The following is a 22,765-nucleotide window of genomic DNA, read 5'->3' on the forward strand; positions in this document are numbered from 1 at the left end:
CTTTATGCCTTGCATAGATTATTAAAAGACGTTTCACTCATTAAAAATACCAGCAGTCATGGAGGCATTACATTATCGAGGAGTACAGGAGGTACACGTGAATATCTTCATAACTATCTACAATGACGCTACAGCTACCCTATATCCACAAGTAAAGGAAAAAATTACTATCAAGAAAGGAGTCAGAAAATAGGACACAATTTCTCGAAAGCCATTCACTGCATAGGAAGGGTTAGGAGTGAGGGTCAACGGCGAATACCTCAGCAACCTTCGGTTTACAGATGACATTGCCCTTTTCAGCAACACTTGGCATAAAAGAAAACAAATGTTTGAGGACTTAAACCAAGAAGGTATAAGAGTGGAGCTGAAGATTAATATGCAGAATAGTAAAGTAATCTTCAATAGGCTGGCAAGGGAACAACAATTCGTGATCGCCAGTAAGCCTCCAGAGTCTGTGTAGTAGTACTAGGCCGATCGCTCTCAGCGGACCTTGATTTTGAAAATGAATTTATAGAAGCATAAAAATGGATTATAGTGCATACGGCAGGCCTTACCAAATCCTGACAGGGAGCTTACCACTTGCGTTGAAAAGAAAAGTGCACATTGATTGCATTCTAGCAGTGCTAACATAAGGCGCAGAAACTGGGAGCTTAACAAAGAAGTCAACCGCCGCGTGAAGAGCGATGGAACGAAATATGTTAAGCGTGGCATTAAGAGACGGGTAAAGAGCGGTGTGGATTAGAGAGCTAACGCAGATAGCCGATATCTAGTTGACAGTAAGAGAAAAAAAAATGAAGCCGGGCAGACTATTTAATACGTAGGGCAGATAACTGGCGTGACCAGTGAGGTACATAATTGCTGTCAAAGGAAGGGAAACGCAGTCGATGACGGTGGAACACTATGTGGGCTGATGAAATTGGGAAATTTGCAGGCGCAAGTTGAACTCGGCTAGCGCAAGACAGGGAAAAGACGGATATGGCCGGGAGGGGCCTTCGTCCTGCAGTGGACATAAAAATAGGCTGACGATGAGTTACAGCGTATGATAATGGACTCTTATTCCGCTCTGCTTGGTATGTTGTGATGACACGTCAAACGAACAGAATGTCCAACCATGGAAGTAACTATGAAACACCTATGTCGTCGTAGTGGAATCTTTTAGGCTGTACCTCCTCTTAAGTCGAGAAAGAACGCTCGCCGAGCATATCGAACCAACCTGATTTAATAAAAGACTATTTAAGGGATTCAAAATAATTCCGCCGCAATTTATATGCATATTTATGTTAGGTAATGGTAAACATTTATTTCTTATTCAACACTTCCCACTTGTGTTCTTGCGGCAAGAGTGACTATTTTGTAAGAAACTCAATGATATTTACGTATTGCATCTGACTCTACGCCGGACGATTGTGGAGGCTGGAGAAGAATTCCTTGGTGGACCAACTGTGTCGTAAGCCGGTATCCATAGGTGCTCCTCCACGTGCTATGATTTGTAAGATATTGCGGGAAAACGCTGAACAACGATGTGCCTCTATATACCTATAAAGTTAAATATTATTTTGCGTATTATTACCATAAGCATACACAGTCGAATGATGACTATGTACAGTTCCATACCACTGCAGATGGCAAAAACGCTTTACCATCTAGCAGATGGACGTCGGTATATTCTTATTTATTATTTCTGCAAGCTATGGTCAAGTTCTAATTTAAATCAAAGGAGCGCTGTACTCTGCTGGTGCTAGAAAATAATCTTGTTTATGCACATCAGAGTATTTAGTGCAGCGTGCCAGTCTCTGTGGAACTGACGTTTTCTATTTTTGGTTTTAATGCAATTAGCACTCTTATGATACGTCGCGCGCTTTGCGGCATCTATCTATCTATCTATCCGTCCGTCCGTCCGTCCGTCCGTCCGTCCGTCCGTCCGTCCGTCCGTCCGTCCGTCCGTCCGTCCGTCCGTGCGTCCGTCCGTCCGTCCGTCCGTCCGTCCGTCCGTCCGTCCGTCCGTCCGTCCGTCCGTCCGTCTGTCTGTCTGTCTGTCTGTCTGTCTGTCTGTCTGTCTGTCTGTCTGTCTGTGTCGTTCACTGTTTTCCCGTCAACTTAGGTTTATGGGGCTAGTGAGCTAGGGGGACAGTATCGGGCTGCAGTGCTGAGGGAATCTGGTTCGAAACGAACCGCGGTTCCGAATTGGATCACTGGTTGTGTGTGCCGCTGTTCAACGAAACTCTTTAAGGCCAACATCGATCACTGGGTATATGTCAGTGGGTATGACGCACTCATCAGTGAATTTCTTTGACTCCAATTTTGGTCACTGAGTATGTGTCTCTCTTGAGTGGGGGACAAAAATCCTCCGAAATTTGTAGGTGGTGTGCGGAACTGCAGCTGAATCATGTATTGCGACATTTCCGTTTGATTCACACAGATGCGCTAGGCGCAGCTTGACAGCACAGCGTGCGCAGAGGGAAGTGAGAGGAGCCCGGCATCACGCGTTTGAGCGATGGCAGTAGGGTCCGTCACCACACTGCTCCAGTACTGATCACGCTATCGTTGGCATTCATCGTGAAATAAGGCTTTTCCGCTTTGTTTACCTTGTGATGTCCTTTGTCATTTAATTCAGGCAATAAATTAAACACAACGTGGCCCTGGCACAGTGGACAGGATGTTCGTCTTCAAACTGCGTGAACGTTTGTTCCGATTGTTGGGAAAAGCGTGAACGAACAAAGGCAACATAGGACGAGCACTTTCCTATATGGTCTTTGTCCGTTTGCGCTTATCTAACTACAAATGCACACCAAGTCGCCTATTTTGCCATTTTTCTCAAATTCAAACGGAGGTCGGCTATCTTTTGTTTTCCGCTTGCTTGGCGAAAGACTGGGATCTTCGCCGATTTCTAGCTGACAGCTTCTGTTCGCCGTAAAAGGGCCGGATGAACTTTGCGCAATCGCAGGATCCCAATGGTGGATGGGGAGCTGCAGTACCAGAGTCTACACAAGGAGCAGACGGAGCGCGCGCTCTGTCTGCTCCACGTACAGCGCGTACGTGTCTGTTCCACGTACAGCGCCAGCAGACGATGTCTCGCGATATCGTCTGCTGGCGTTGTATTTTGAACTAACGCATAGAGGGCGCGTTCCTATACCGACAGAAGTATACTGTAGAAGGATCGACATTCGGGCGAATTGGTACGGGTTGAACATTTTGAAGGGGCAGCGCAATATGACGAAAACAGAAGGCAGGAACAGACAGGACAGCGCTGTCCTGTGTGTTTCTGCCTTCTGTCTTCGTCGTATTACGCTGTCCCTTCAAGATGTTCAACCAACAGAAAGAACACATCAATGTCAAGGCAACGCCTCGACCTAAAGGCAGTTGGCGAATAAGCGTTGTAGATAAGAGCGCTCAGGATAAGCGCGGTTTACAGTCACCTCGTGCCATGACATATTAAATTGAGGTGGCGTAAGCAGTTGATGCAATTCCATCCTGTGCGCTATTAAAGTATACCCTTTTCCTACGAAGGTTGTAAACACGACACAGTGAAGCAATTATACATGCACATTAGCATTCATCAACTGTTGCCGAACAAGAGAAAACAACGTTTCAACTGAGGAAGACAAATCCCCTTGTCCAAGTGTTGGAGGCTTCCGGTCCTTCTTCCTGTATCGTATACTGTAAGTCCGCACACTGGGTGGCGTAGCGAGAAACAGAGGTGAAGCAGCTGTCGCTATTGGCCATTCTTATTAGCATCGCTCACACACAGCTATGCCACGCGCGCCAACAGACAATATCACACAGGATGTTCGCTGCCACTAAATGTGAAGGAAATTATTTATAAAAAAAGCATGTTATACCTTTCCGTATATATCTTGTTTTTCATGCAGGGTCAGTCGCAGCATTCTGTGGGCTCTCGATTGTGGTGCTTGACATTTTCTTCCCGAACAAGTTCTCTACAATTCTCGAAGTTGACTACGACACGCCTTACCGATACTTCGTGGGCCAGGACTGCGTTACAGACCGCAAAACCAGCACAGTCACTTCCCCAGACGGCGACAAGGTACGGATTTTTTTTCTTCTTAGATTCCAACAAATGGCTTAACTGAGCCTAAAGAACAATTCAAGCCAGTTAAAAAATGGTAGGCGACCCTAATCTTTGACTTAGGTATATCTTAACGGTACTCGCACCTCGGCGTTGGTGCTCTTTAGGTTACGCAAGCGAACATCTTTTCCCCTGGCACGATATGCAGGCGAGGAGGAAGCGCAGCGTGCACAACCTAGCCGGGCGTAGCCCCCTAGCGAGCGGCTCAGGAAGCGCACCTTACCAGTGATGACATCAGAGCATGTACCGAGAGCGCGTGTGCAGGTGTTGCAAACAAGCAGGTGATCGCCGGGAGCGGAGAAGTGAGAGAGGAGAGAGTGATGTCACATGTGCTCTGCTAGCCAGATGATCAGTATATGCCACGGAACTGTTTTCGATTAATTATCCGGTTGAATATCGTGCCACCTTCTTGTGTGTGAGGTCATTAGTGATGTAATTGCTACCGCTTTCTACTTCCCGGTTTCCAGAAATTTCGCCAAAGTCGTGCTCACATGGCGGGTCTCTAAAGCCTACGATTATGTGCTTTGTGCGAGGTAATCAGTGATTTCTTTAATTAATCCTCATTATTCCAGACACTTCAGTAACTCCACTTGTAACTAAACTTATGCTCTGATATCATATCGATAATGAAGCCCATGAATTTTGCACTCTACTATTTTTTTCTGTCGTTCTTTTTTTGAATTTCGTCCCCGGTCGTCTCATGAAGCGAACCGGAAGCGCAGCGCAAGAAACAAAAGTATTACTCGATGCTCGTGCATCTAAAATAAGAAGACGTACAGAGCCCAACACAACAAGCGCCCTCGTATGAGGTGCGACTTTGTCTGTGTCCTTCTGAAAGAAGCAACTAGCTCAGCAACGAGCTTTGTTAACTGAGTTTATTCATTTTAGGGTACTGCTCCGGCCGAGTTGGTTGCATTTTTTGATGGTAGGCTTTGTGTACAAACTAGGGAATGAAGACAGGACACGAGACAAGTAAAAGCACAAATTTTCTAATGATTTTTATAAGTGAAAAGCTTGAAATTTGAAATACACGATGTATGACGTGCACTTTGTTGGCATAAAAAACACAGAAATAAGAAATAATTTTTAAACAAACAAGTGAGAGTTGAGAACAGTGACACGTGCGCCATGCACCGTAGTATCTATCCATACGCAACTTGGGCCGAGAAATTATGATTTTTCAGTCACCATTCTTGTGATAGACAATCTACCTCTTTTACAGCGAAGCTGTTTACCTGACGGACCTGTATAAATGAGCCGTGTGCGTGGCTGGCTAACGTCCGTAAAGGGAACAAAAAAAGATGGTGGTGCTGCGTGGTCTCGTAGGGAGATATGTGGGCTGGCTAACGTCCGTTAATTGAGCAAAACGATAACGTACTATAGTACGGCGCAGAGGAAAGAAAGGACAGGTGATTTCACTGCTCGCCGCACTTGCGCAATTGAGGAGTGCGCCAGCGCTGGCCGGGGTTGCTGCCCGCTGCGTCTGCTGTTGTCTGCTCTCTATGCAACAGCGCGGCTGTTTATTTATTTATTTGTTTATATGTATATTTATTTATTTATTTATTTATTTGTTTGTTTGTTTGTTTGTTTGTTTGTTTGTTTGTTTGTTTGTTTGTTTGTTTGTTTTTGAATACCTTCATGGCCCATAGGGCGTTGAAAAAGGAGTGGTAACAATAAATATAAAAAACAAAACGCAAATATCAGGTAACATATTCAAGCACATTTTTAAAGTCAATGGGGTCCGTATATAATATATACAATGGAGGTGGGCAAGTGATTGCAGTCATTACAAGCCTGAGGAATGGAAGAATGAAAGTGTTGGTTAGTGTGACAACGAGGGCTGGGAAAGTAATTCTTGCTTAAGGTGGGGCTTATCATAGTAAATTTTATGAAATAAGGCGGGACGTGCTACTTTCCTGCGCAAGGAAAGGGACGGACGCCGTAACGCCGTTTTCATAGATGAAACACTGGAAAGACGGGAGTACTTGGAAAAAAATGAAGCGTGCGCTACTATTCTGTACAGCTTCAAGGCGACTATAAGACTTTCAGCAAATGGATCCCACACTGCTAATAAATATTCTAGTTTGGAATGAACAAACTTTTATAAAGTTTTAGAGGGGCCATTGAAAAAGTTACGGTGCAAGTATACCCTATTGGCATCACTGGCAATATAGCGTGTCGGCCAAGGCAGGTTAGAATTAGTGTGGATCCCTAAGTATTTGTAAGCAGTCACTTGTTCGAGAGGGAAACAATTTATGTTGTACTTCCAAGCATTAGTGGAAAATTTACGAGAAATTTTCATTATTTTGCACGTTGTCACGTTGAGTTTCGTTTTCCATGAGTTACGTCAATTAGAAATATTGTTTAGGCCAGTCTGTAGTAGTGATGTGTCAGTATCATAGGAAATCACGCGACATACAACACAGTCGTCTGCAAAAAAGCCTTCTAGAAGAGTTGATACAATCAGGTAAAAAAATTAGTAAAAGAAGGGCCCTATGGCAAGACCTTGTGGCCCTCCTGAAAGGACAAGACAGAGAGAACAATGGTAGTCATTAGCAGTTACAAATTGCTGCAGGTTTAACAAAAAGTTTTTTATCCGAGCAACAATGTTAGAGTTAAGATTTGGTTTTCTAAGCTTAAGATAAAGTAGTTCATGGTAGACAAGGTCAAAAGATTTAGAGAAATGTAATAATACACAATCAATATAAAGTCCCATGTCTAGAGCTACTAATAGTTCATTAGTAAATGAAGTTATAGCATTTCCCAAGGAGAATTTCTTCCTGAAACCATGCTGACGAGATGTGAAAAAAAGAATTAGCTTCGAGAAAGGTGACCAGATGAGAATAATTGGCATGAAAGATCTTACAAGGGACACTGGCACGGGCGTATTCAGCCCCCCCCCCCCCCCCCTAAATGTTTTTGTGCTGTCGTTCGCCGCCAACCAAAACAATTCCCGGCGCCGGAAATCATGCTGGATTTTGTCTAGAATGTCTTTTTCACGCTCGAAAATACTTTTCAGCGCTAACATTGCGAAATCGGGCTGGATTTCGCGGCAACGCCCATGCACCGGGAGTCACATAACGCAGATAGCCCCATACGAGCACGAAGTTTCAAGGGCGTTTTCATGCCGAGCGGGCTCGTCGCAGCATCACGCGGAGGCCGCGGTATCTACGGAGCGCATGGATCTCAATTCTGAAAATTTATGGGTATTAAGTTCTCACAAACTTTTGATGCAAAAGGTGCAATGACATTTCCAAAGTCGTGCTTTAGATTTGCAACTCCGGCACTTTGTGGCTTTAATGTTGTTATAAACCTTTGACGCCAAAGGTACATTGACTTTCCTAAACTCGTACATAGGATCATACGAGACGAGCCAAATCAGCACACTATCAGACAAGCTGACAAAGCACACAGCGAAGTCCGATGAGACGAAGCGTTTTGGTGGTTCTTTTGTGCCGTTAGGTCACAGAAAAGACTATCAACTTTTTTTTCACCTGCGCCAAACATCCACGTCAAGACACTGCAGCCAGCAATGGTAACTGCGGTCTTATCTATTTTTCTGCTTTGACTTTTATTCGCGAGGACACATTGAGCTTCTTCATCTTTCTTTTTTTGTTCTCGCTACCCGCGGTCTGCCGGTACCAGCCAGAGCGCATGCATCTTTCTGTGTTGCCCCGAACACCGCGCGGCTCACTTCGATGCGCGTTCGTTTTTCTCTGGCGGAGTGGATTTTCGCCTGGCATAGTTTTGGAGGTTTTCTGGCTAGCATACGAATGGTCGCTCGCCGCCTTCACTGCGGGGACTCAACGGATTGCAACTCGTTCGCTTGAGCGCAACCTCTCAGCAAAATTTTGTCTCCCAGGTGTATAATACCGAGCAGTATGCCTATGGTTCTCTGTGGACCAAGGCCCCCCCATCTCACGTTTTCTTCGATATTCCTTCGGTAGCCACATTAGGTACCCAAAGTAGGCATTCGGTTATGGGCCAATATGCTTTCCTTGCGTTTTCTTCATTGCTGTGTCCCGCGCCACAGTAGAAAAAAAAGACGTTGCGGCGCAGCAAATTCTCGTATGGTGAAAGTTCAATTTTGTTACTTCTTCTTTTGCGGAAAGTAAGGGCCACGGGTTGCTTCATTTGCCGGATACTCTTATTATATTATTGCGATAGCAATTATATGGGCAATGTCGGCGCATTCTTGCCGTCCACGTCGCCCTCATGTTTCGTATAAAGTCCAAGGGCGATAACATCGTGACCGAGCGCCGCATGCTCTATGTGCGAGTGAAAGCGTAGGGGGAGAAGGAGCGGGGCATGGATGAGCCGATGATGGTGGCTCAGTCTTGCGTGCGCAAGGGAGAAAAGTGGGGTTGCAGTGCGCCACCTCCTGTCGCGCGCGATACATCGCGGGAGTGGAGAGAGGGGGGCTGTGATCTGCGAATCTGTTGTTGCGCAAGATGTTTATTTGCCTTGTTTGACGCATCATATATAGGTACTCTTTCTTAGATATATAGATTTATTGGGCTTATACGTATATTTAAATATCTTCTTGCTAGGTTTTGTGTATAGGTGCAGTGAACTTTGTTTCCAGTGACACTTGTTGCCCTTTATCAAGCTGTATCTTCGCATTTGTATATTCCATTGTATATTTGCATTTCTAATGCACGAGGCCGACTCAAATGAAAGTGATCCAGTTCATTATGTGCGAGGCACGCGCGTGGCACAGAGTCATCTCTTATTCAGAAAAGGGACACGCATGTAAGAGGATAAAGGTTCGTTAAAGGGCCCCTTACCAGTTCTGGCTATTTTGAACTGACAAGCGAAGCGCACGCATTGCGCAATAACGATCGTGTCTGAAAAGTATTACATCGCTACGCGCCGCGGAAAGATCTGAAATTTCAAACCTACGCCGGTTTTCCTTTTCCTCGCGGCCGCTGCGCTCTGAGCTGGAGGATGACGTGCTCGTGTACCTGCGCCTACGTACTGATGTGCGCAGTTTGACGTCGCTCGTGGTGACACGTGACTTCGAAAACTATTCAAGACAACATCTGTCATCTGTGTGATCTCTTGCTTGAATTCACAAATTGAAGTTTAGAGAAATAGTAAAGCGCGCGTGCAAACAGAACGTCTGCGTGTTTTTTCTTTGTTTTGTTTTACTTCGCACCGAAGCAACAGAGATGTAGGCGGTGGTGGTGGTGGTGGTGGTGATGTTGAAGCAGGCGGGGTTAGCCTGGCATTCATAACCGCCAATTCTTCCGCCTGATCCTCCTTCGAGTTGAGAGATCAGGGGTGTGTCACCAGGTGTCGATGAGCCCCGTGTCTCGCAGGAAGGCTATCAGCAGTCGTTGCGCTCTCTTCCTGAATGCCGCGGGCCCTCCGGGGAAAACAACGTCTTCAAAGCTCCTGTGCGTAAGACCGCTCTTTTGTAGGTTGTCGACCATCGCTTTTCTTTCTGTGTCAAACTGCGGGCATAGCCAAATGAAATGTTCGATGTCGCCAATGTCACCACAGAAAACACAGAGTGGGGAAGCGCGAAGCCCAGTCTTGAATAACCAAGCTGGGTTGTACGGGGAGTCGGTCCTGATGCGGTATAAAAGCGTCGCTTGTTCGCGTGTAAATCCATGAGTCACACAGGATTCGTGTGGATTCTTGTGCATCTCTCTAAATTGAACACGGATTGCACCCTTAGGGTTTCGAAAAGCTTTTGGGGCTTTCACTTTTGGGACACATGTCAGCGCTAGGCGTGCAAGGGCGTCAGCTTCCTCGTGTCCATCAATTCCTACGTGTGATGGAATCCACTGAAACCTTGTGTTAAATCCTTTGCTCGTTAGGTCGTCAATCAGTGCCAGAGACTGCCTTGTAAAGTTCTCTAGAGGTAGAACCCGATATAATCTCTGTAATGCTGACTTGGAATCCGTCAGCACCACGACATATTGTGCAGAAAAGGCCCGTAGTTTCTGCAAAGCCGCGGTGATTGCGGCGCTTTCTACTGTTGTAGAGGAAACAACGCGATCCAGTCGGCTAGACCATGACACATCAAGGGATGGTATGCAGAATGCCGCTACACAGCTATCTGTTTGTGCGCACACCGAGCCGTCTGTGTACACTTGTAGATGGCTTTGAAACACAGTGCTTAAGTGGTACAGCACAATAAACTTTGCTTCGGCAGTTGAAATGGTGCGTTTCGTCGGTAGGTGGGGTACATTGAGGCTGCAGGTAACGTCTGAAAAAGACCATGGCGGGTCAAGGCGACTTCGTTTAGGCCATTCCAATCCTAAAAAATGGCTGTGGCTTAGCTAAGGTTAAGCCCAGGATGCGAAGCATACTAGCCTTTATTTTAGTTGTTGAACCACTGTTTAGCCAGGTGAACTGCTGTTGCTTGGCTATATTTGGTTCGGCTAGACGAAGAAACAACGCATGCGTTACTCTGCTTCGCCTTCAAGAGTGGAACGCGATAGCCTTCCCGTCGACCTGCCAAGGGATGTAAGACAATGGGCTACGGCGCAGTGACTACGCGCCCCGCATTGCACGCGGTGAGCGTCGAGCAACGCAGCGTTCGGCGCGGCAACGAAATGTGCGCCTGAGCAAGCGACGCACGCCTGAGCCTTAGAAACAGCTCGTTTCTAAGGCAACACCGCATCACTAGAGGCGCTTTTGTACCGCTTTGAAGCATCGTACTCGTGGCTCAGTGGTAGCGTCTCCGTCTCACACTCCGGAGACCCTGGTTCGATTCCCACCCAGCCCATCTTGCAAGAGTTGAGCCAAAGCCACCTAGAAACAAGCGCAGCTGCTTATATACCGCCGCGACGCCGCGAGCGACGGCGCGAGTTGGAGCCCCGCTTCTCCTCTGTAGTGACGTCACGGTGTCACGTGGTCACCCTTGAAGGCGACGCCGCGAGCGACGGCGCGAGTTGGAGCCCCGTTTCTCCTCTGTCGTGACGTCACGGTGTTACGTGGTATGGCATGGGGTCAAAGGTCATTGAAGGCGACACCACCGCGCCTGAGGAGCTGGGTTGAGCTCTAGTAATATGCTTCGCATAAAATCGGAAGGTGTTCAGCGCCGCATGGAAATGTGAGCGAGTTCTTGCTCTTAGCCGCCGGAGAAGTGCCGTGCCTGCGCGTTACTCGCCCAGCCTTAATAGCTCCGTCAGCAAGGCCTGAGATGCCAAGAGGCGGAGTAGAAGCGACTCTGCCTCATTAGTGACTTTCTTGTTTGAAGCCGCCGTTGGAACTCCCATCGCCAAGCGAAGTCCCTTTCTGTGCACTGCCTCCAAGAGCTCGATTTGACTCGATGACGGTGATATCAGAGGGAACTGATAGAAAATGCGGCTTGTTACCGGCACAGCGTTCAGTTTAAGCATGGATATAGGATTTTTTCCCCAGCGTACACCTGCCAATCGACGAAGTGCGTTGACTCTTTGCACTGATGCAGCCACAACACTTTCGACCGCACCACGCCATAGTAGCTTGTTCTCGATGGTGACGCCCAGGAATCGAACATGAGCTGCACGAAGAATTGAGTGCCCTCTGATATCCAGCGTCAGACGTATTGACTTGCGTCTCACTCCCGAGAAAAGCATGAAGGCAGATTTTTCTGCTGATAAAGATCGGCCAAGCGTGGATAAGTGGCGATCGATAGTGGAGATTGCGGCCTGGGCTATCCGGGCCAAACGTTTGTGTTGGTACCCCGAGATCCAAATGCAGATGTCCATCTGTGTAGATGGACATTTTAACTGCCGTCCGACCTACTTTCAGGGCATCTGGAAGGCTGGCCATGGCAACGTTAAAAAGCAAGGGAGATAGGACACTTCCTTGTGGGACGCCAAGGGAGATTCGTCGCTTGTGATTCATTATACTTCCGAGCTTAACTTGGACACATCGATCACTGAGAAATTCATGGACGAATCGAAGAGCATTTCCCGAGACGCCCATGGCTCGGAGTCCGTTGATAATGCCTGTATGAAGCACACAGTCGTATGCCTTGGCAACGTCCATAAAGATGGCGAGTGTGGAAAGGCCGTCTACGCGATGGTGCTCGATATGGCTTAGTAGATCCAAGACACGGTCCTGGGCACTCAACCGTGGACGAAATCCGGTCATACATGATGGCAATCTATTTCCTTGCTCAAGATACCATGTTAACCTCGTACATATTAGTCTTTCCATCAACTTTGATACGCATGATGTTAGCGATACTGGCCGATACGAGGTGAGGTTTGCAGGATCCTTTCCGGACTTGAGCACTGGCACCATCCATGCTGTCTTCCACGCTTCTGGGATCTCTCGTGTGCTCCAGACGTGATTAAATATGTCCAGAAGGGCTCGTTTTCGTTCATATGGCAGATTTGTCAGCATCTGATTGCTGATCGAATCGGGACCCACAGCACAGCGTCTTCTTAATTTGCTAAGCGCCAAATCCAACTCACGAAAGGTGAACGGCGTATCCATGGTATGGAATGCTTCAGACAACAGAGGGTTTGATACTCCTGCTGATCTGCCAGATGTGTATACGTCTGCAAAATCTTCTGCAGGGGTTTGCAAATATTTTCCTTGATTTAAAGCATGTGCTTCGAATGGCCTGTGTAGGCGAATCTTTCCGGATAGGCTATTCATTACTCCCCATATCCTTGTCATGGGAGTAAACGCCGACAAACTCTCACAGAAAGCAGCCCATTGAACTAGTCTTAACCTTTTTGTGCGACGGCGGGTGACAGCGTTTATCCTGTTGCATTCAGTTTTCGCAGATGGATTTCCCGTTTTTCTGATTAGCTTTCGCTCCGCTCTCCTACGCGCTGCGCAGAGGTTCTTTAGTTTCCAATCAGGGGTAGGGAAATGATCTGACAGTTTCAACATTGAGGTAGCCACTCTTTTGCTCCGCAACATATCTGCGAACAGCTCACCAGGGGATTCATCCAACGTTTCTCTGTATGTGTCCCAGCGTGTCACAGCACAGAATTGTCGCCCAGCAGTGTGTGAAATCCGGTGATGTTGGTGAAGATCGGAAAGTGGTCACTGCCCATCCTGTCTGGGGCCGTTGTTGACGATACGACAAGGTCTGTAGAATGGATCACGAGGTCTATGGCACTCCATGAATCTGGTGGTCTGAAGAAAGTCGGTTTGCCATCGTTCGCGATGCATAAGTCAGCAGCATCCGCGGCTGCGACAAGTTCCTTGCCTCGGGAATCTGCAGTCTTACCACCCCAAAGCAAATGATGTGCGTTAAAGTCGCCACAGATTATTCTAGGAGAGGGGCAACGAATGCAAAGGTCCTATATAAACGCCTCCATGGAGACCTTCCTGCGCGGCACGCTTGCACAGCGGCGACTTCCAAGAAGGTAGAACAAAGGTCTTGCACTGGTAAGGTGACGTGAGGTATTTCTCGCTTGATGTATATCATTGCACTTCCATTTGCAAATGACGGTATACTCGGATTTTTGTCTGATGTACCCCGGGATCGTCCTTCCATTTGGAAGGCCGGCCTCCGAGAGGGCTAGAATTGGTATAGGTATGTCTCGAAGGAAAAGGCTGAGTTCAGAAAGACGCTGTAGAATACCGGTGCAGTTTCATTGCATTATTAAGGGCACTTTTGGACGACGGAATGGACCAAGTGGGCGGGAAATTGCCATTATGCTACTTAGGGTATGTGGAAGTAGAGCAGAGTATTACTGACTCAAGAGCCAGTACTGCATTCAGCACATCCTTCGTTGAACTAGCAGGCATCTTCGCGACGTGGGAACGTAGTGCCGTGAACAAAGCGCGTATCACATGCTGGCAAATTTCCTGCTGACTGTTTCCAAGTGCTACTTGAGGTCGGTTTACTGCGGCCGCATAGGTGCGTTTTTCGGACTCTTTTCGAACAGGTTTCTCAGCGGCTGGGACCGTTTGCTTTGGCTCAATAACTTCGTTTATCGGTGTGGGACGCGGGAAATGAGATGCGTACTCTGTTTCCAAACCAGTTAGTTGTGGCGCTCTGGACGTCTTCTTTGTGTTCGATGGTGCGCTTTCACTCTTTGGACCCAGAACAAACAACTTATTTCTTCACTGAGCAGTTGTCCGCGCAGGACATCGACCGTAGCTAGCAAGATGGTCACCGCCGCAATTTGCACACACAAAGTTGTCTTTACTTGCACACGTCTTAAAGTCATGAGGTCCCCCACAGCGCTTGCACCTCTGTTCCCCACGACAGTACTTAGCGATGTGTTCGAAGCGCTGACACTTAAAACAGCGTGGTGGTGTCTCCACGTAGTCGGCAAGCTCGTGTCTGGTGAAACCAAGGTTGATCTTCTCCGGGCGTTCAGAATTTGGAGCAAATGTGAGAACCATCGAGTTAGTGCGCCTTGACTCTCATTCAGATAACGAGGTTTGGACTCGACGGATGATTCTTCTTGCATGGAATACTCCCTGAGGTCTCAGGTAGGTGAGCAGCTCTTCATCCGAGTTCCATTTAGGGACTCCTATAACAATGCACGTGTTTTTCATATAACTGTTTGGGACACGGGCAGATATGACTATGCCGCTGATATTCTTGGTCACTAGAAGGACGTTGGCTTGTCCTTCTGTCTCTACATCTAAGAGCAATGCTCCCTGTGCTGTGAAGTGGCTCTTCCCTGGTGCTCCACCGAGAATCGTTTCAAGCTCAGAATACAGGACAATAGGGTTTACTTGCCTTAAATCATCTCTTTCGGATGCTGCAGTGATTAACACTGGAATGCCCTCCGCCCTGTCTTTACGATGGCGCACAATTTGGAAACCACCCTCGTCCATGTCTAGGTCTGAAGGGTTCACCTCGTTGTCGTCCTCGATGATAGTTGACTCGTCTTCAGATTCACCAGTGTCTTGTCGCTTGCAGTCAGGCTGGCTTGTACAAACCAGGTGGCGTTTCTGACCCGGTGTCAGCCCTTGGGAGGTCATGGCGGGGTGCTCGTCGGTGCCAGCTTGGTTCCTTCTAGCACTTTCTGAGGCGGCGGGTGGCGCAGCACCCGTCGGTCTCCGATACGGAAAGTACCTTTTCGAGTCGACAGACGTCTTGAACAGTTCTGACCAGTAATATTACCAGAAAATAACGAAAATAATGATAAATGTAGGCAGAGCTACTCAGACAGGCTAGCAGCAGGTTCGTCATCTTCTTCTTCCTCCCAACAGAGATGTACTTTCGCTTCGTCAGCTTGTTTTCACGGTCGTGCAGTCACGTGCGCAGATAGTGAAACTATGCCATTTTCTACCGTGTTCCAGCGCGTGATCATGTTTTGCAATCCACTTGTTCTGCCTCAGTATTCGTGTAGCACTGAATTATACCGCTAGTCATGCTTCCTTGTGCACAGCGTGCAAGATGCTGGGCTGCGCGAACGATACAACAGGTCGCGCGCGACGCCGTCGGCGGAAGTGCGTAGCGCCGAAAAAAAAAAGCGAGGAGAAAAAAAAGGTGAAGGCGGGGCCCATGACCTATGTGTCACGCGATCTTCGAGGTCCGGCATGGGGGAACGCAAGGTAGGAATTTCGTTTGCGGAGGCTAGGCGGGGCGAGTGAAGAGACTCACTATGCAGTGGAGCTCGCCTCCTGAAATCATGGGTTCGCGGCACTGAAATATTCCTATCACGGCTATTACTGAGCCGACTTGGAAAATTTTTGCGGAAGTACATTCCCTAGAAGACACCTAACAACTTTCAGCGAATAAGCAAAATTTGTTATGTGGCCTGGTGAAGGGCCCTCTTATGCTCTCGTACACTGGGTTGAACTTGGTTTCATGGCATGATGGACACTCGAGAAGGTGAACAGCGTAGTGTCGTGAGGTTTTTGGCAGCTGAAGATGTTTCCCAACAAGAAATTAGTCGCCATATGGCTGCCGTGTACGTTGAGCATTGAATTTCCTTGGCCACTGTGAAGCGTTGGAGAAAACAGTTCAAAGGATGTGAACGTTGCAAAGACGATCCAAGACCAAAGCCAAAGCCATCGTGCAATCACCCAAACACAATTGCAAAGGCTTATTAGGCAAGAACGGAGAATAAGCATCGATGAATTGGCAGGGCGTATGGCCATCAGTCAAGGTTTGGGTCAAAGCATAATTTATGAACACCTCGGTTATCGGATCTTGTGTGCGCCATGGATGCCCAAAATGTTGAACCACCATCAGAAGACGAAGAGGTTCGGCGCTCCCTTGACTCATATAATCCGGTGTGACAATGACGGTGACGACTTCTTGTCTGCAATTGGGACCGGCAACGAATAATTGTGCCACTACTGAGAGCCTGAAACAGGGCGACACAGCTTACAGTAGAAACATCTGAATTCAACACCCCCAAGGAAAGCAAAGGCCGTCATTTCCGCCAGAATGATGTTTTTGTTCGTCAGCGGCCATTTGCTAAACCTGGAGAGACTTTCAATCGTTTTTGATATTGTAGAAAGGCGGATCGGTGTGTGTCCCAATCAAAAACAAACGACGTGGAAAATTGAGGAATGGGGTCATCCTGCTCCTCGACAATGCCCGTCCTCACGTTACTGATGTGGTTAATACAAAACTGGCTAAGTGGGAAATGCTGCAACATCTGACACACAGCCCGGACCTGTCGCCTTGCGACTTCCACATTTTGGAGTATTTGAAAGAAACTGCTGAAGGAAACCAGATTCGTGTCGGACGATGACGTGAAAGAGTCAGTTACAGACTTTTTGGAGTAGCAACCCAAGGAGTTTTATGAGACGGGAATGATGCGACTCGTAATTCAGTGGGACAAATGTCTAAATGCTCATGGATACTACTTTTAAATAAAGTACGCCGTTAGTCATATATTTGCATTGGCATACTCTTTTTTTACTCGTCCTCGCATATTTAGCAAAACTTCTGCTTTTATATGGGCCCTCTGTTGCGACTATAATTTCGGTGCAATTACTCCCAATACACGACTAATGACAGCAGCTCCTGCGCAATGCATTCCAATAATGGACAGCGTCATTGAGATTTTCCCCTGGTCGTTGCATCCGGGGTAAGCCGGATATCCCGGGGTAAGCCCCGCTTCTACTCTAGCTGGGAGGTCTCCTCATACCAGGAACCCTCTGGCCTTCGCTGCCTCCTTGGCCCTCGGAAACGAGCTTGGCCTCCCACGTTTCGATGAGGTCTTCGCATTCTTTTCTGGCGTTACAGTCTTTCAGTGAAGGCTATGCGTCTGTGTCTAGATGCCATGGACACTAGAGGATCTAGGCAGTGAACATTTTTTTTTAATCATTGACCAGTTTTCTTCGACAGAGCGCTCATAAAAACTGGGCATGCAGCTTTCCAAGAAGGCTGCTAGCTCACTATTATTAACTGAAAAATCGACCTTGTCATAATCTCTGATGGAGTCACTGGTGGGGCGTTTAACAGTGGCTTTAATTGAAAAGTTAATTACACAGTGGTCGCTCAGTCCTGGTAAAAAATGAATTCCCGAGATCAGGAGCTGTTGTTAGAATTAGACCAAGTACGTTAGCGGTGGGCAAAGTAGCTCTCGTTGGAGTAGTGACTAACTGAGTGAAGTTAAAATCACAGCATATTTTCACGAAGGCGGCACTTTCACTTGAGGACTCTTTGAGAACAGGAAAACGACCGGACCAATCAATTTTACGGAAACTAAAGTCACCTAAAATGAAAATGGGTGCGTAAGGGAACGTAACAATAATAACATTTAAAGCATCATATAAATGCGAAGAAAAATTCTGCCCATCGTTTGATGGCCGATAGCAAATCAAAAAAAAAATATCGCAGTGGTTAATGCACACTCATGCACAAACGATCTAAAGGTGACTCAATGCGAATGTGATAAGAGGGAATGTGATTATTTCGCACTTCTATACATTCCTACTTTTTTGCTGCTGCCCCTACTGCCCGAGCAAGTGCTTTTTTTTTTTTTCGTGTAATGCGTGTACAAGCGTTCTATGGAAACCTCCAGTGCGCCAACATTTTGTAAATTTTGTATTTCTGCAACCTGGAGTGGAGCGGACGCGCTTCGCATGGGCTGCTGCTTTTATCGCGAGTTATTGCAGTTAACCTTAACCAAACTTCACGATTTTGTGTCATTGAACTCGACAAGGCAATCGGCATCGAAAGTCGCCAGAATTACCGCGGTGAGTGGATTTGTTTACCTTGACACACCGAGCATCGAGCACCTCGACATATTCGAACACCGTTCTCCGAACGCCGCACGCGCCCCAGGAGCGGGCCCGCGTGGCCTCGCGAGCACCGAGAATGGCAGGAGAAACGAACGGCAGTGCTCACGAAATGGACATAGAGAACAATAGCCAAGACTCCACAGCCGTCCAGAGCAACATGGAATTCGACGAGAACAGCGGCAAGACGCTGAGTCAAGCTGGCCCATGGTTCCAAGCAATCAAGGCAAGAAAAAACAAGAAGGCGCTGAACGAGGACCGCATACAAGAGGGAGGAAAGCAAGAAAACCCCCACAACCAGCAAGGAGGACTGAACGAGAGGAGCAACCCGAGAGTGGAAGCAAGCATGCAAGCCAACAGCAACCACCAACGGCAGCAAGATCAGGGAAGCCGAACCAACGGCAAGCCACCGCCGCGACGCGTGACGCCGCCGCTGCCAGAGAATGATTACAAGGTGGTATACCGACCAAGAACCGGCATGAAACTGTCCAGCTGGCCGGACGAGAAGATCACCGAAGGACTTGCAAGGGCAAGTGGTTCTCCTTTCAAAGAATTTTGCGCGAACGTAACCATCCAAACGCAGTGGAAGCAGAACCTGATAATTGCCAGCACCGCAGACGAGGACTGCGCACTGAAGCTCGGTTCCCTTCAGCAGCATCGAACTACATCAAACCGCTCCCAGGAACAGTACGTGGAGTCGTGCACGGTATCGCTGCGTGTACGACGGAGAAACGACTTTCGGAACTACTGGCAGCCAACAACTGTGGCATCCTGCATGCGAGAATGCTCGGCAAATCCACCTCAGCAGTTATCACCTTCGAAGGTCCGCACATCCCTTTCTATGTGAAGGTGGCCGGCTCGTACACACGTTGTCGCCCATACCGCAGATCGGTACAGTATTGCAAGGCCTGCGGAGAAATCGGCCACCGGCAGGACGTATGCCCCAACCCAGACAAACATATCTGCAACCGGTGCGGGGTGCAGAACCCACAAGCAGATCATGATTGCCAGTTGCAGTGCAAACTATGTGGACTACCTCACGAGACGGCAAGCAAGGAGTGCGAGAAAAGGCTCAAGCCAAGACCCCCACCCCTGTACGTGAGGGAGAGAAGTCAATCAAGAGGCCGACAACCACCTATGACAAGGGAGACAAGTTCAAGCTCCTCGCAATATGGAACAAGTAAGCCACAGCAACAACAGCAGAAGATCACCTGGGCGGAAGTGATAGCCAGTTCCAAGTCGACAACCGACTCATTTCCCTCACTGCCGACACAAGAGCGAAATTCGAGATACGAGGAAACCATCTCTTCTCTTAGAAGGCAAAACGCCGACCTGATGAAGCGGAATGAAGTGCTCATGAAACGTCTAGAAGACCAAGAAGGTCGTCAGGAGGAACGCGACAGAAGAGCTCAGGCCAGGGAACAAGCCCTGGAGAGGAAGCTCCAACATCTCATTGACGAATTGCAAAAACAGCAGAAACTGACCACAACACCAACGCCGCCGAGGGAACATACTCCCCCGATGGAGGACCTCGATTCGGGAATAGAGTACAAGATGAACAAGGCCCGAACCGAAGACAAGGCCGAACTGAGAAATGAGTTCCGAGCCGAACTGGCTCAGGCCGTCGACACCATAAGCAAATCTGTGGCAGCCACCGTCCAAGCAGCCGTACAAACGCTCCGCCAGGAGATCACCCAGATGGGCAACGAACTCAACCAACGCATCTCCATTCTAGAAAGGGAAAAAGAGCAGGCAAGGAAAAAGCCAAAATACCCCATCAGAGAAGCCCAGATGAACGAGACTCTGGGAAGCCAAGATGGCGAATGAGATAGCAAAGAAGAAAGAAGCGACCGAAACCCTCAAAATTTGGCAGTGGAATTGCAGAGGAATAAGTCGGAAACGGCAAAATTTACTTCACCTATGCACCCTACACCAACCTGACGTCATCGCGTTACAGGAAACAGAAACAAATAATATTACGATGCGCGGCTACAAAACGCACATTGCCCAAGGAAGGACCCGGACCGCCGTCCTCATCAAGAAGCACTACACGACGCAGCAGCACCAAATCAACCACAGAATCGAACACACTCTGATTGAGCTGGTTCCTCCCAAGAAAACCCTGCAGAGCCTCTACATCCTGAATGTATACAGTCCTCCGCGCGACACACTAAAGGACTTGGACAAGTTCCTGAGAGAAGTGAAGAAAGTCACCAACGGTCAAAAACTTCTCGTGGTGGGTGACTTTAACGCTCCACATGTGGCTTGGGGCTACCGATCAACCAACAAGAAGGGTATGGACGTGCACAACGCGGCACAACACCACCAGCTGACGTTGTGGACCGATCCTCTAATACCAACTAGAATCGGCAACAGTTTCTCCAGAGACACCAGCCCAGACCTGACCTTCTCCACTGGCTTAAGGCAAGTCGAGTGGTCGAGACTGGACGAGACTCTGGGCAGCGACCATCATATCATCCAGACTGAAATCATGCACCACAAAACCCCTGTGAGATTAGGTCAGGCCAAAATTACGGACTGGCCTGCTTTCCGGAAAGACGAACACCCCAGAAGCCTAGAGGACATCGAGGAGTGGACCAAGAACGTGATGGACTTGGTTACCAAGTACACAAAGACCATCCAACTCACTGCGGACAATCCCGAAGTCGACCCACACCTACTTCACCTCTGGGAGGCCAGGCGAGGACTTTTGAAGAGATGGAAGAAGCAGAAGAGAAACCGCAAACTCAAGATCCGCATTGCCGCAGTCTCGCGGCAGGCGGAGGAGTATGCTGAAAAACTCGGACGTCAGAACTGGAATCAAATGTGCGACCAGTTACAGGGAACCCTCAGCAACCGAAAGACCTGGGCCATTCTAAAGACCCTTCTGGCGAAGACGGAATCAAAAACTGTCACGGGGCAACACATACAAAGACTTATACACAACTTCCAGGGAACTGAAGAAGAAGCGCTCGAAGCCATCACCGAGAAATACATCGGAGACGAGCAACAACGGAAGACGCAGCCGGTCATTCACCCGGAGTACGAGGGGGAACCCAATCCGGATTTAGACCAATCTTTCACCAAGTCGGAGGTCGTGGCAGCCTTAAGAAATCTCACAAGAAACACGACGCCCGGCAGGGATAAAATTAACAAGACCCTCCGTAACCTGGACGACGGGGCAACGGAGAGTTTACTGAAGTTTATCAATGAAAGCTGGGAGAACGGCAGTATACCGGCTTCCTGGAAGCACGCGGACGTAACGATGATCCCGAAACCCGGCAAGCCCATCAACCTACAGAACCTGCGTCCGATCTCTCTCACGTCATGCGCGGGAAAACTCTTCGAGCACATGGTCCACAATCGTCTCTCGCCCTACCTGGAAGAAGGTGGGCACCTGCCGAACACTGTGTTCGGTTTCCGGCCTAACCTCTCCACCCAGGACATTCTACTTCAGCTTAAAGAAGTCATCGACGGCCTCAGCACATGCCACAAGAGTGCCATCCTGGCACTCGACGAGAAGGGAGCCTTTGACAACGTCTCACACGAAGCAGTGCTAAACAGCCTACAACATACCAACTGCGGACGGCGGACATACAACTACGTCCGGGACTTCCTGACAGGTAGAACGGTGACCATAGGCCTGGGAAATCTCAGGACCGAGAAGTTCCAAATACCGCAGAAAGGAACCCCCCAGGGGTCGGTGATCTCCCCGTTGCTGTTCAATATAGCGATGAGGGGATTGCCTAACCTCTTGGAGAACATCAGGGGTATCCGTCACGCAATGTATGCAGACGACCTGACCATGTGGACGTGCACGGGATCGGCGGGCGAACAACAAGACGCCCTGCAGGAAGCCATCGACAGGACCGAGCATTATCTGCACCGCTGCGGTCTTTCATGCGCGCCGGAAAAGTCGGAGCTCCTGATCCTCAAAAAGAGGACAAGAGGGCGGCCTCCGCAGGAGACACCTGGCCCAACGTTGACACTAAATGGAGTCAACATACCCAAGGTGGACACACTCTGTATTCTGGGCCTCACTCTCCAGAAGGACGGTGCCGGTCTCGCCGCCATTAAAAAACTGCAAGCGACAGTTACCCAAGTCGCGCACTTGGTGCGAAGAGTGACAAACAAAAAGCACGGCCTGAAAGAGCAGGACACAATCAGATTAATACAAGCCCTGGTAATCAGCAGAGTCACTTACGGCACCCCGTACCTGGGTCTCAAGAACAGCGAGAGAGACAAATTGAACACCCTAATACGAAAGACCTACAAGCTGGCACTGGGGCTTCCACCGACGACGTCGACGGAGAAGCTACTCAGCCTGGGCATCCACAATACTTGGGAGGAACTAGTAGAGGCCCACAAGACGAGCCAGATAGAGCGACTCAAGCTCACCAGCACGGGTAGGGACACGCTAATAAGACTGGGCTACCCAGTCGAATATGAGTCCAGAAAACAGCGGGTTCCTCTACCCCTGAGGGAGAAGATCACGTTGGCCAGCATCCCGAGAAACATGCACCCTGAATACCACAGAGAAAGGAGGCGAGCGAG

The 22,765-nt window shown here is 48.5% G+C and overlaps 1 protein-coding gene across 1 annotated transcript in view; it reads left to right on the forward strand.

Moving 5' to 3' along the window:
* Window positions 1-22,765, forward strand: part of LOC126539977 (dual oxidase maturation factor 2-like) — a 449,790-nt gene that overhangs the window by 395,116 nt on the left and 31,909 nt on the right. Inside the window, exon 7 of the mRNA XM_050186802.3 lies at window positions 3,870-4,042. Coding sequence (XP_050042759.1) covers window positions 3,870-4,042 — 173 coding nt within the window. The remainder of the gene's footprint in view (window positions 1-3,869; window positions 4,043-22,765) is intronic.

This window comes from Dermacentor andersoni, chromosome 2 (genome assembly GCF_023375885.2).
Source record: "Dermacentor andersoni chromosome 2, qqDerAnde1_hic_scaffold, whole genome shotgun sequence".
In the NCBI taxonomy this organism is placed as follows: Eukaryota; Metazoa; Arthropoda; class Arachnida; order Ixodida; family Ixodidae; genus Dermacentor; species Dermacentor andersoni.